General features: G+C 49.6%; 1 protein-coding gene across 8 annotated transcripts in view; it reads left to right on the top strand.

Annotated features, from left to right (window-relative positions):
- Nucleotides 1–3,552: 3,552 nt before the first annotated feature.
- TLK2 (tousled like kinase 2) overlaps nucleotides 3,553–14,342 on the top strand; it is a 43,447-nt gene continuing 32,657 nt past the window's right edge. For 2 of the 8 annotated variants that reach the window (XM_055697465.1, XM_055697458.1), the window contains exons 1-3: nucleotides 3,553–3,844; nucleotides 5,951–6,039; nucleotides 7,889–7,954. In XM_055697465.1, the coding sequence (XP_055553440.1) occupies nucleotides 5,959–6,039; nucleotides 7,889–7,954 (147 nt within the window). In that variant the 5' untranslated portion in view covers nucleotides 3,553–3,844; nucleotides 5,951–5,958. Of the gene's footprint in view, nucleotides 3,845–4,015; nucleotides 4,163–5,950; nucleotides 6,040–7,888; nucleotides 7,955–14,342 lie in introns of those variants that run through there. The other 6 variants (XM_055697460.1, XM_055697463.1, XM_055697462.1 and 3 more) reach the window with 6 other exon arrangements.

Below are 14,342 nucleotides of genomic sequence, written 5' to 3'. Positions count from 1 at the left end.
AGCTATCTGGCACTCCGCTGACAGCATGTGCTACCCTTAAAGGCTACTCCAAAATTTCTGCTTATGGCCAGAAATACAGCTGCAACTTGTTGATTCCTTCCCCCACCCCGTGCCGCAGAAAGATGAGCTGCCGTGTCCTGTCTGAGCTGCTATTTTGGCATCTTGGGAAGGAAACTGCAGCTGAAAGCATTGCTCTGAGCCGCTCTTTGGAGGATGAAGGCAGAAGGGACGGCCGCTGGGTCTGCAGCAGAGTGGTAGGGACGGATGCGACTCGCCAAGGCTAGGAGGAAGGGGTTTGGGAGCACTTGCAGCTTGCTGATAATCCGGGAGCAGAGCTGAGCCCGTGGGGCCCTCAGGCAGCAAGCCACCAGAGCTGCCCCAAAATGCGCTGCGGGGTGCATGCCCGCAGGGGACGTGCTCCATCCCCGAAACCACCCTGAGAAGAGAAAGCCCAGCTGTTTTGCGGAAGGCAGGGAACATGGGGCAGGGAGAGGGGCACGGCACAAGGAGAGGATGGTGCCACCTCAGGGCATTGGCTGCCTTGTTGGAAGTCACCACCCTGCTCCAGCCTGACCCAGGGCCGCAACCGCGGGTCCTCCGTCAAGCCCATGGCTTGCCAGTGTGTCGCGGGATGTCTGTTGGGCGACATTCCTGTCTGCGGTAAGTCCTCCAGGAGGCCACTGGCTCCCGGTGCTGCCAGAGGGAAGGAGGGCAGGGTGGCGGATCTGTCCGACTTCGGTGGAAACGATAGCGAGCAAACCACCATTGGGAAATGGTAGCCCCGCGGGCTTGTCTGGTAGCCTACACGAGAAGATTGATGGCGATGCGATCCCTGCTGACGCGATCCCCGGCAATGCCATGCCCAGCAGTGCGGGGGAGAGCAGGAAGAGCCTCGCCAGGGTCGCTCCAAAAAGCACGGGAAAAATTAGATCAAAGCAACCCCCATCACCCCGAAAACACAAAGGTGGGGGGCAGCACCATAGGTGTTACTGGTGCCTGGTTTGCCGTAGGTGTGGTGTTACTGGTGCCCAACCCCTGGCCAGCGCTCTGAGAGGGGGAACTGCTCCCCTTCCAGTCGGCGGCATCCCGAGGGGCAGTGGCGGGGGTCCGGCAGAGCCGAAGGGTACGGGAAGTCGGTCCCTTCGTTGGGTGTAACGGCTCCAGATCCTCTCCTCCCTCCACCCAAAATCAAACAAACACACAAATGAAATTTATACCTCCCTGAACAATGTTAACTGCAAATGGTACTAATTAGCGCTCCCCTAAATGGCTATGATTAGTTTACCAGCTGATGGAATATTTACTCTAGATTTTTTTTCCTTTTTATTATTTAAAAAAAAAAAAACAACACAAAAAAACCCCAAAAAAACAAACCACAACACACACACAAAACGCTCTTTATTTATTTATTTTACAAAATCCTGCTGCTGGTCGTGCTGAAAATGTGACTCACGGAGCAGGAGCTGAAACTGGAGCGGCTCTTTTACCGAAAAAAACCCAGATTAAAGCACAGGAAACGCAGCTTGCGAGAGCAGGCAGGCGCTGCGAGAGCCATTTGCAACAGTAACTTCACCAGGAACGCCAGGCTCGATGTATGATAAATCAACAATTTTTAAATAATGCGACTCCCCCCCCCCCCCCGCCCCCCTCCCCGTTGCCTTGCGAGAGCGTTTTTTTCCGTGATGCTCCGCCAGCTCTTCTCCACATCCCAGCGTTTGCCAAACTGGTAGGTTCCAGTTCGGTCATAAATCGGCATCGGTGGATCGGGGGTGACGGGCGCCCCTCGGCATTCCGGGCCCGGGCGAATCCTCCAGAAGAGCGGCGGGAAGCACGGCTGCCATGGCTAATCCGCGCCTGCCGCCCCTCGGACAGGCCCGGCCACTTCCCAACCAGCCCCGGTGCCCCCCTCGCCCCCCCAGCTGCGTTTCACAAAGCGGATCCAGCCCTAAGCCAAGCGGGTCGTGGGATGAGCAGCCATGGGAGCGCTCTTTGCCGCCAGCACCAGCCCGTCTTTTTATTATTTTAATTTTTTTACACCCCCCGCCCCCCGAGTGTTGCAGCAAAGGGCTGAGAGCGGGTCCCAGGGGGCTGCTGGGGTGCCCGGGGTTGGGTTCACATGTGATACTTGTATTTGATCACATCCCCCCCCCAAATGAGGGGGGGAGCACAGCCAGACCCTTTCCTGGGGGAGGGGGGGTTGGCACTCCCCAGGGGGACAGGGACAGCAGGATAGTGTGTTGGGGGGCACCAGGGTGCCCTTGCACAGCCCCCCCCCAGGGGATGAGGGCGGTTTGGGAAGCGAGGATCCGTCTGGCTGTGGAAGACAGAGGCCTGGAGAGGGGGTGAAGAACTGGAGGGGGTGTGGGGGCACCCCCCTGCACCCCGCTCTGGGGACACCTCCAGGGGTGCAGGTCAACCTCCGCTCCCCTGAGGGGGAAATGCCCCCCAGCCCGCCCCGATTCCCCCTTGTGCTTCCAGCCCGGCCCCCCCCCAGCCCTGACCCCCAGCCCTGTCTGCATCCTGAGGGTGGATCTGACCTTCTGCCTGCTGCCCCCCTCACCCCCCCAGCACCCCCCCCCCCCACCCCAGCATTCCGACCCCGGGGTCCACTCTGACCCTCTCCTGTCCCCGTCCTGTGTCCCCCCCCCCCCCGAGGTGTGCCCTGGCCCCCGGGGCCTACCGTGTGTGTACCCCCCACTGAGGCCTGCCCTGTCCCCCCAGACCTGCCCTGATCCCCGGGTCTACCCCCCCGGCCTGCCCTCTGACCCCCCCTCGACCTGCCCTATGTCCCCCCTCTAAGCCTGCCCTGCCCGCCCCCCAGGCCTGCCCTGTGTCCCCCCCAGGCCTGCCCTGACCCCCAGGGCCTACTGCCCCCCCCCCGCCTGCCCTCTGCCCCCCCCTCAGGCCTGCCCCGCCCCCCCCACGCCTGCCCTGTCCCCCCAGGGCCTACCGACCCCCCGACCCCCCCCCCCAGTACCTGCTGCCCCCCCAGCCCGGCCCCTCCCTCTACCCCTCGGAGCAGGCCCCGCCCCCCATGCCCCGCCCCCGCTGACCTCCCCCTTCCCCCCCCCCCGCGCTGACCTGCCCTGCCCGCCCCTCCCCCGCCCTCTCGCCGCCGTGCAAATCTCGCGAGACGCCGCGCGCTTTCACTAGTGTGTGTGCACCAATCGAGCCGGGCCGGGCCGGGCCGGGCCCAGCGCCGCGGGGAGGGGGCGAGCACCGGCCCCGGCACCTGCCCGCGCCCCGCCGCGCCCCCCCCGGGAAGCGAAGGGGTCCCCGCAGCCCCGGTGCCCCCCCCCACCCTCCACTCGCCCTCCCCACCTGCCCGGGCGCCGCCGCTCGCCGAGACCTCCCTCGGGCCTTTGTCCTGCCGCGAGGCCTTGCGGCCGCCGCCGGCCTGCGCGCACCCCGGCCGGGCGAGGTTTCTTACGCGAGGCCGGGGATCCGCGGCCTAGCCATCCCTTCCCGCTCCCCCACACCCGCCCCGTCTCCTTCCCCGCCCCGCAGCCGGCGAGGGGCGAGCCCCCACCTTCCCCCCCCCACCCCCCCCCCGCTGCCGCCGCCCCCCTCCCCTCCGCCCTTCCCCGCGTGGAGCCCGGGTGCCCGCAGCGGCGGCGGCGCCTGGCTCACGAGAGGCCGCGGAGCCGCCCCTGGCCTCCCCCTCCCGCCCGTGCCGCCGCTGCCGCCGCCGCAGCAGGTTCCCTCCCTCCTCCTCCTCCTCCTCCTCCTGCTCCTGCCCCCGGCGGCGGCGGGATCCGAGCGGTGCCCGGGGAGCGCTGGGCCCGGGCAGGAGGGGAGAGGAGCGGCGGGGCGGCGGCAGGAGCAGCAGCGGCGGCAGCGCCAGGTGAGAGAGCCCGGGGGCGGCGGGGAAAGCGCGGGGGGACCCCCTCCGCCTGCCCGCCCGGCGCCGGGCCCGAGCCCGCCCTGGGGGCGGCGGGGCCGGGGGTTGGGGGGGCGGCTGGGCAGCGCCCCCGGGTCGCGCTGGAGGCGGGGGGCGGCGGTTGCGAGGGGCTGCCCGGCGCTGGCGGTGGGGCCGGGCCGGGGTCACGGCGGAAGGGCCCGAGGCCTGTGCCCCGAGGCGGCAGGAGCGAGGCCTGGGCCGCGGTGGCCGGGGCAGGGCGCAGCGCAGGCCCCGCGGGCCCGCAGCCCCGGCGGGCGGGGGGTAAGAGCAGGGCCAGGGGGTGGCCCGGCCCGGCCCGGGGGGGCGCGGAGGCCCTGGCCGGCGGGGGAGGTGACGGGGTGGGCACGGCCTGTGGATCCCCGGCCTGGGAGTTGAGGCGGTGCTGCCTGGGCTGCAGGGGAGGAGGAGGCAGGCCGAGGCGGTGCAGCAGCTGGCGGCGGGGCAAGGCTGCTCACTCACCGGCTGCTTTTCGAACGCCTGCCTCTGTTTCCCGAGCGGGGCGGGAGGGTGGCAGAGAGGTGCTGACGAGCCCCCGCCAAGCATTCGGGAGGGCAGGCAGGGAATGCCATCCCCTCCGGGAGGGATGGGGCAACGGGGGGGGGGGGGGGGAGCAGTGCCCAGGCCCCGGGGGGAGGTCGGCCCTGGGGCGGGGGAGGCTCGGGAACTTGTGGCAGTCCCTTCCCCAGAGCAGCATCCCGGCGTGGGGATGCCATCCCCTCGCCGATGGTCGCCCTGTGCCTCATCATGAGGGGGAGACCTGGGAGGACTTTAACATCTTTGCCTTCGTGGCTTGTTCTGTCATTTTCCTCAGTGCACAGATTTCCTGTTTTGAAAAACTAGGCTGATAGCTTTGTTGGGGTTTTAAAGCCCATGGTAGGAATGGGGTTCTCTAATGACCACATTTTAGTATCCCACTAGTTTCTGAGGCTTGTTACAGATCTGGGAGAGCCGTTGGAAATGCCCCCGGATGGATTCACTTTGCCCCCTGTAACTTAGATCTGCAGCATTTGGAGGAAACGGCAGGGACAAAATGGACAGTTAATAAAAGGAACAATTGTATACTGCCTATTCTAGAGGGCACTTGCTGCCCTTCAAGAACTTTCCTCATCGCATATGCTCTTTATACAGCAAATCTTTATCTTCTGTCTTGTCTTCTTTTTTTTTTTTTTTCTTCCCCCCCCCCCCCCCCCAGTCCAGAAAATGAAACTGGAACAGACATTTCTGGAAAAGAACTTGATTGGTGCAGTTGGGAAGATGTGATTCACAGTTATAATGAACATTGAAATTTGTCCCATTTTTTTGCAGTTCAGTATTTGAATTGTGTATTTCCTGATTTTTAACCTGTTTACACAACTATGCTAGGTCGGGGGGGGGGGGAGGGGGGATCATTAACCCTTCAAATAACAGCATCCCTTGTGTTGGATTGCCAAGAGGTACCTCAGGGTACATCCAGTATACAGAAGCGGCTGTTACAGTAAAGGTATCCAAACCTTTATAAAGGGAAAGGTTTAAATGAGTGTTATTTTCTTTTTATAATTCCTTTCTGGGCTTGGAAAAACCAAAGCTGCTGATGGTGAAATCTGGAGTTCAGGGAGATCTAGTGTTTCCAGGATTGGCCAAAAATAAATTATGGGGTGAAGAATGTTGCGCTATTTTTTTTTTTTTTTTCTTTTTCTTCCTCCTAGTCATGCAGCACGGATGAAAAGCTCTGAAGCTTTTAGTCATAACACTCTGGTCCCATGTTTTCCTTTTAATAAAGCATCCAGTGGGAGAATGTGACATAATTGGTTTCTTGGATTTAGAGATCTTGAAATGGCTGGTACAACAGATAGAAGAGGAAACTCTCCAGCAGGGTTACGGTTTAAGAACAGTAATATGGTGGCAAAGTCTTGTCAGTATTGCATGGTAGCGTTGCATTTCTCTTGCAGGAAAACGCTTTCTACATGGTTATGCTGCAGAACAGGCACTTTTGAGTCTCGTCAGTGGCGCGGAATATTAAATCTCTCTCCTTTCCTTGCATTGCATAATCTGAGTGTTGTTCTCCCGTAGCAGCAGAAATGATGGAAGAACTGCATAGCCTGGACCCACGAAGGCAGGAACTACTGGAGGCCAGGTTCACTGGAGTCGGGGTTGCTAAGGTGAGTGTACGTACCTTTGGTAACAGGCATGACTGCTTGTCCATCTTGCACTGCACTTTGGTTTTTTAATTTCTACATTGATAATTTTGCTTTGCTAGCAGAATATTTTTTGTATCAGTAGTTGTGTTTTGATTGCTAATTTGCTTGAAGTATGTTTAAGAGGAATGAAAATGGGATCTCTATGAGCAGATGGTTTGCTATACAGAAGATTTTGGGTTCTAATTAAGTTCTTAGGAGTGGCTCCATCTTAAGGCAGCTTGTACACCCCAAAAAAGCCTGTGACAACTTTGTCTTTGGAAGTGGGAATCTCATCTGTCTCTTTCTTTCTCCAAGAATGCATTTGTGAACTGAATTTGGCCACTTGTTAGACAGAGTTTCGAGTTTACTGTGTTTGATACAACAAGTAACCAGAGACTTAATATATTTAGGAATTTGTTCAGTTCTTTGTGGGTGCAGTATGCCAAAATTGTATACTTGGTTGCATAGAACACACACGCAAAAAGTATTTGAAGGTAAGCTCTCCTATACCTGCGATCCACAACCTGCTAGTAAAATCCCATCTTTGTCCTCATGCACAACTTCATGACTGTTCAGTAGCTGCTTTTCTTGAGTAAGGCACTTAAATAAGAACATTGTGTGGTTGCTTGATATACTAGCATTAACTTGTAAGTTCTCCAGATGATGTTGGTAGTGTTAATAGATAGTCTCTCTGAGCAATGAAATGGTGGCAGAACTCATCTTAAACTAGGTCAGTGAGAAGGAGTTTACTTTTGAGGAAGATACTGAGTTTTGGACAACATAAGGGTAGATGATAAAACAACGTATCGTTGCTAGGTAATTTTCAAAAACCTCTTAGGATTATTTTGAGAAGAGACTTTGTAGATGCTGTATTTCTTGGGAAAATTCAGACCACATCAGCACTTGGAAAGAGGGTTTTGTTTGAGTTCATGCTTTTCTTTCTGACCTGTACTTCAGTCAGGACTCAAACAAGCTTAAGTCTCAGAAGGGAGCGTGAGTAAGTAAAATGTTTAGCTGTAAGGTAGTGTAGTAAGGAAGATTAACACTAGAAGTTGTTGTGGCGTAACAATTTCGGTTATTGAAGTAAGAGTGTAGGGGGGGGTTGATCTTTTTCCCCCACTCTTAAGACTTTTAAGGTTTTTACTAGCATAAAAGTTTATGGTGCATAACGTATTTACAATCTTGAAAAACTTGTTTTATAAAACATTACAACTTTTATGTACTCTTTTCATCTGTTTCTTACCTCTTCCCCCCCAGCCCCGTGTATGTCACTTTAGTGTCTTTAGCTGTGCCGGTATAGATAAAGCCAAACAACTTTCTAGATTAGCTAAGGCTTAGAAGTGTAGGTGCTGTCGTTACTTTATGACAGTGCCAACGTACTCAATACTCACAAATGATACTAGGAACCATTCCTTTTAAAGGAATAACCTTTGAAAGATACAGGAAAGCAAGTCTTAATTATGTTTTCAGTATGTTTGGAGCAGAAAGTACATGCCCTTACTCTGTACCGGTGAATATTGAAAACCCATTTCTGTTTCTAAAGCATATCCATGTAAAAAAGCCTCATTTCTTGGAGGCTTTGCTTTGGGCAAAGCTGTTCTGTTACTGAATTTTATTTTAACCTGTTGTTATGCAGTATAGTGTTTTACTTTGTACTAGTCAGTAAACTGTTCAAGTGCGTTACACTTTTCAACCGATATATATTTATTTACTTGCATACTTGCTAATCTGCAGTAGATCAGCCAACCATTGATATGAATTAGCATGACTCTACTATGTTGCAGCAAATCTTGGTTGCAATATTAATCTCAGATACTACATTCCCTCCCAGGTTGGTGCTTCAAATTCCCTCCCTACCCCCCCAAGTCTCCGTCCGTCATGCTCCGCACTGGCATTGGTAGGTCATTGTCTTAAAAGGAATATATTGGGAAAGCTGTGATACAATTTGTGTGGTTCAACTAAGGTTTTTAGCTCTCTCCAGTTAAATGTTTAAGGAAGGCTACGTAGAGTAAGTTAGTGCCATCTAGTGGGACCGGGACTGGCACATCCTCCTGGGATGGAAGGTATTCTGTTGCTGTTTATTGCATAAAAGGAAGAAATGTCATCTTAGATGCTCTCCTATTGGGTGAAGGCAGCAGGCAGTTGTAACTGAGCTTCCTGCCTTCCACCGACTGGGTGTATCGCTTAGTGTGTTTGGTTAGGTTTCTTTTATGTTTAAAAATACAGGATATATTTTGGTCCTGCATAAAACTAACGGGCTAGTTTACATCCATAATACAAGTGCAGCTTTAAAGCCCGCTTCCCCTCCGTGTTTGCAAGTCAAGAGCGGCTGTACGTGTTTCTGAGAAATGAATGAGACTAAGCTGTTCTAGAATAAATTTTTAGGCTGGAAACTAGAAAAAAGCTTCTAGCCATCAGAGTCATGGGATTCTGGAAGAGCTTTCCAGTAACAGTAGTAGAGGACAGAAATCCTAAACTGTTTTGGAAACAGCTGTGCACTGTCACCTCCTGTGGTAGCTGAAGGCACAACCCAATGGCCGAGGTCATTTGCAGTCCCAAATGCCTCAAAATTCTGTTGCAAGTCTGTGATGAATTATCTTACTTAGTAACTGGAGAATATATTTCTCTAGAAGCTTGGAGTTAATACATGAAGTCAAATTTATGAGCAAGGAATGTTTCTAGGCAACTGTTATACTCATGTGGTTCATCCAGGTCACTAGATAGCTTCAAAAAGCCAGTGATGCTTTAGATGTCTATTCTTGCCATATGGTAAAGTGCCATTCTTCCCCAAATTCGCAAAGCAAGTCCTTAAATTAACACATGACTATCTGACACCTACCAGTATTCTTGCCTATTTAGCTCCTGTTTATGTTTACTTACTAGGGGAAATCTAAGTGCATTCACTTCAGGAATTGTTCTGACTAGTCATCTCGAACAGCATCCTTGGGTCAGTAGGTTCAGAAGACAAAATATAGTTGTTTCTCTAGATAACATTGTTTCATTTTGTCTGTTCTCATCCTCTGCCTCCCTTCCCCTGATCGGTTGCTACCTTTTAAGATACCAGGTGGGTGAACTCCAAAGGATGTGTCATTTCCACAAACTTTTCCTGGATAAGAATTGGAAGAGTTAATTGTGATGGGCGAATCCGTATTTGCACATGGCTTGTCTCAGGCTTGACCAGGGCGGATCATCACAGCAGCACGCATACCTTCTGAAAGTTTGGTCTTTAGAAAATCTTCAAACTAAGTTGTGTGTGCCACTTTGGTATAGCTGAACTAAAAAGGCTGGAGTATTTCTAGAGGGAGTAACCTTTCCTGTCGTGCTGCAGGAGTCTTGTAGATGCAGATGACTCTGCTGGAATCAAAAAAGTATTGGTCTTGGTGGTGGCTAGTGCTCCCTTTCCTCCCCCTCTGAAGTGTCATAAGGAGGGAAATGAAAATAACCTCAAGAGTGTCACTTATGCTGCAGAACATCTACCTCCAAAAAGAGAATTACTCGTAACAGCATTTACTTGTATTATTTTGGGTTTTTTCCTTTCTCTGTCACTGTAGCGGTCTTGGATTGGTTCAGTAGCTACCAGTTGTGTAGTCTACTTGGTAACTTTGGTGCTAAAAATGTTGCAAAGTTGAGAATTCATGTTTGAGAATAATCGTATCTTCCTTGGAGGGAAGTGGTGCTGCATCATGATGGTCCTTAACAGGTGTCGTGTGCCACGAGAAGAACTAGTTAAGAGTTTTGAAACTGAGCTACTGCAGAACGGGCCAGCACTTTGTGCTGGATACTTGAAAATTGTTTAGATGCTTCCGTGTACAAGATTACTTATTTAAAATGTGTTGTCTGGCTGCTAGAGCCCAGGAATAGTTGTCAGATCTCAGTTCTGTTTCTGCCCCTGAACTGAGGGTTAAGGGTGAATTGTGTGACCCTTCTGTCCAGTTTGCTGTGAGTAAAATAAAAATACTATTTTTTTTTTTCAACCTGAGAGAAGTCTTGACACATATGGAAGCCAAGCAAATCCTGTTGCAGATCTGCTTATCCATCTGATATAGTGGAGGTTACCTGTGAACATCTGATAGTAGATTAACTTCTCCAGGCAAAAAGACCTGGGTGATATGGGGATTTTGTTATTGGCTATAATACCGAGCTTTTCTAAAAGCCCAGTTAAGAAGTAGTCTGTAATTCTTATACAAGATGTGCTTGAAATAAGGTAAGAAATAAGATAAGAAAATGTTAATTAAACCTGTCTTACACAGTAGTACTGGACTAGAGCAGTGGAAAACCATTCAGCCATTTTGTTTTGGTGTAAGACTGTGTGGAGTCATCACTAACTTGCAGTGGAACTAAGGACTGACTTTTTCACTTTGAAATCTCTTGATTTGCTACAGAATTGAGAAGAACTGGGGTTACCTTGGCTTGAGGTAATGAAGCATGACTCTGCCATTTAGTTAGCAAGAGAATTTTGCAACGCGTGTTGCTGTAAGTCCACATGGGAGACTTTGGCTAAGCAGCTTGAATTCCTAGAGCTCCCTTTCAATACGAGGAGTTGGAGAGCACAAAATGGAGACTGCCCAACGTAAGACTTGTGGACAGGCCTGTGGGATCATTTTGGGGAGCTCGGAGAGGCTGGGGAAATGCACGAGTCATGCAAGGCGGCGGATAGACTCGGACGGGAGATAGGTAAAGGCGATCTGAGTCAGGCTAGCTTTGTTACGGAAGATCTGAGGGGAGCTATTATCAGGCTAAGTTGCTTCTGTTGAAACTTCAGATGTTGTGCCTCATTTGTGGCCTTTCCAGGGCTCTTGCGAAGGGAGAAATGACTAACCAGCTTGTGTGAGTGGACAGATTTTAAATTCTTGCCTTTGAGTAGGAGTCGTGAAAGCGCCTGCTACTGTTGCATCCACTTCTCAACATGGAGGTTTTGTTGTGCATAGGTAGGTCGCGGACTTAGAAGCAACAGTTCATAGGTGAATCACAAGGGAAAAGAGCATGCCAGCTTATCTCGGAAAGAAATTCCTTGCGGAGGAGGAAGTGTGTGCTGTTCTTGTGCTTGTCATTTGGGTAAACACTGTAGAAACTATTAGCTTATTTCAGATGACCCACGTATTTTGAATTTTTGCTGAGCCCCATCACCAATTCTCTTGACAGGGTACAGTGGATGAGTGGGCTGGAAGTGATATCAGAGAAGTGCGGTATTATCCCAAAGTAGTCGATGCTAGAAAAGCCAGATGCCAGTGCAGATGACTTCTTCTGGAAAAAAATTCATAAGCCCTTCCTGTGTAAACTATTGCATGTGTATTATTCCCTGCTGCTACTTCCCTGGCAATATTCTGATGTTAGTATTCTTTGCCATTGCTTACTTGGGTTTTCTTTCCCAAAATTCAGGTTCGTTCCTTTAATTCCTCTTGTGTCATGACCACTTGAAATGGTATGCTAAATTAAGTACTGAACATTTATCCAATGTCAGTTGCTGAGTTAAATATAAACAGTCAGGAATGATAAAACATAAATTTGAAGGGTTTTTTATACATACACTCACTTACTGTTAGTTGAGGGGGAGGGACTCAGATGTATGGTTTCTCACATCCATTGTCTAAACCTGTTGCTGTAAGCAGTTGATAACATGAGGTTATGTGTGAAACTAGATACCGAGCTGGACGATCGGGAAAACTTGCTGTTTTTTTCTTTTTCTCGCATAACTATGTGAGAAGAGGTGCAGCCGAGAACTCAGCCGTGTTCCTTAAATATCTGAGGTATTGCATCTTCAGTGCTTTGAGTACAGCACATTCTAATGAACAGTTTGTTTCCATAGCTGAAATACCTCAAAACAAGAGTTTTATGCCAGCTTTGACATGAACTTTTGTTCATCGCTTCAGCTCCTTGCCTGTAAGATAGGCCCAATACTGCACTGTAAGAGAAGTGTCAATGGAAGGCCCTCTAGGAGGTAATCGAGCGAAAGGAAAGCTCATGCAGTGGAAATGGGTCAAAACATGCCTATGAAGAATTAATTCTGCATTTGTTCACTGTATCGATACACTGACAGCAAACTTGCTGGATACTTGTGGACAGCTGACAAGCTGTTCTTTTCTGGTTCTGTAACTAAGTAGTTAGTTCCTTTTCACCCTGTCTGCTACTGCGTTGAGTTCAATTTTATGATTTTGCAAGTGTAGTTTCTAGAGGAAGTTTTAAAGTAAAGGGAAAATAGGTTTTTTGCTCTTCAAGAATCTGTGATCGGAACTGAACTGCTCTTTTGTTGATGCAAAAAATGGGTTTGATTCCAGCAGCTAGAGCCGTAAATTTCCCATGTGGTATAGTCAGTACAGGTAGTTGTGGTACTGGAAGTAAGAAAAACATTGTGTATTAGGCATTTTTCCAGCTGCTTGCATTCCAGAACTTTGCATTCAGGTGCAGACTGAGTGGATTTCTTGTACTGGAAAGGATAAACTTGTATTTCTGAAAAAAAATCTTAGGATCATTTCTAACTATGGGCAGCCTCATCAGTTTATTTCTCCAGGTGACCCAAGAATACAGGTCCATTGCTGAAATGCTGGCTGTTCGTAAGCCACTGACGTAACCTTTCGACCACAGTGTTCCTGAAAAGCTCAAATATGGCATTTTGGGAGCAGCTGCTCCTGTCATTTGCTACCCATGTGCAAAATGGAGGCAGCGAGATCTAAGCAAATGTGGAAATGACTTTCACTTTCATCTTCATCATGTCAGAACCCCACCCTGTCCATCTGAGACCAGCAAATGCTAATTTGTGGAGATGCTCCTGCACTTAATAAAGCTTTCGCGCTTGCACAGAAGGTTGACGTCTTAGACGTGCTGCTGGGGCTTGAATTCAAGGGAGGAAGTGAAGGATTTTAAAGGACTGCATTTGTGCAGTTTATAAACAAGCTTTTTACATGGGTGAAAAGATGAAGTTGCAAAAAGACAAAATTACTGCTTGCAATAGGATACCATATTTTTTTTATCAATGTGGATGTACCGAAGTTTAGTGTTGGCACTTCTGTTAAGTCCTGTTGGCCATGGAATAAACCTCTGGAATAACCAAGAGTTGTACCTCTGAGACTTGTGAGCTGTTATGTTGGGTGGTGGGAAGCTTGCCTCTTTGTTTAAAAAGCAACTGTTACAGAACAGGTGAGGTGAAATACCTTTGTGGTCTTGAGCTATTTGTGTGACGAGTTGAAAGCGTATGGTATGGCTTAGAGTATAAATCTGCAGTTTTTCTTATAGTAATTCACTTTTTAAAAGGGAATCCTAAATGTGTAGTTTCCTGAGCTATTCACATGGGGATTTGTGGGTTTGGGTTTTTGTTTGTTGTTGTTGTTGAAGCAACTAAGCATGTCCTTGTAGGAAAAACAAATTTGGTAGTTAACATTCACAGTGTAATACAGAAGGTAAACAGAACTTTTACCTTCTGTGAATACCTGCTTGGAAATTTGGGTTAGTAATAGCTAGGTTGTATCACAGGTTTAATTTGGTGGTGGTGTTTGCCTCAAATAGGGAAAGGAGAGCTGCTCCCCTCAACAAATGATCTGCTATGGGATTTCTTTGTGGTGTTAAGGCTTCTCCCCGACCCCTCACATAAGTCTTCTGCTCAAGTATATAATGAGAAGTGGACTTGCCTTGGGGAGATATTGGTGGTGGGAAGTGGTTACTGCAAAAATAAGAATGCTAAAATAGAATGAATCTTTGGGAAAAGATGCTCACAAGTTATTAATGGAGAGGTCGTTTTATCATGTCATTCTTCTTGTTAATACATGCCATCAGTAATTGTGAATCTTGTTTTTATATCTTTGTCAAATTCGTCTAGATTTCGTAAGTTACATCTGTAGGAGGATACCTTTGTGTCAGAGTGCTGGGCTAAAACACGGTGACTTTGCATGATTCACTTTTCTTTCCTTTTAAAACCAGTTTTGGTACAGATTTAGAAAAAAATAATTTAAAAAACTATTCGGATACGTAAAAATGCACGTGTATCCAGTAGAGCCTGCGAAGATGCAGGCAGACTTTGTGGGTACCTGGATGCTATTTTGGTAAATCTATTTCAGCCTTTTGTATTTGTGCTTTAGCCTGGTAGGAGCAATTGCTGTGTTGGCAGGTCAGCCATGGGTCCATAAAATAACCCAGTGGGAAGGATTGTCTTATGGGTGCTGGTTGTACTGCTGTTAACACAACTTTGACTTGTTTGCTTTTTTTAGTGCTTTACAAAAGCATGAAAATTACGCATTTAAAGAAAAATTAGTGGTACTGCCAGCATCTGATAACTGTAATAGCTGCCTTGCCAG

The sequence above is a fragment of the Falco cherrug genome, chromosome 20, assembly GCF_023634085.1.
Source record: "Falco cherrug isolate bFalChe1 chromosome 20, bFalChe1.pri, whole genome shotgun sequence".
Taxonomy (NCBI): domain Eukaryota; kingdom Metazoa; phylum Chordata; class Aves; order Falconiformes; family Falconidae; genus Falco; species Falco cherrug.
Note: the sequence above shows the minus strand (reverse complement) of the source record. Positions and strands in the feature narration are given on the sequence as shown.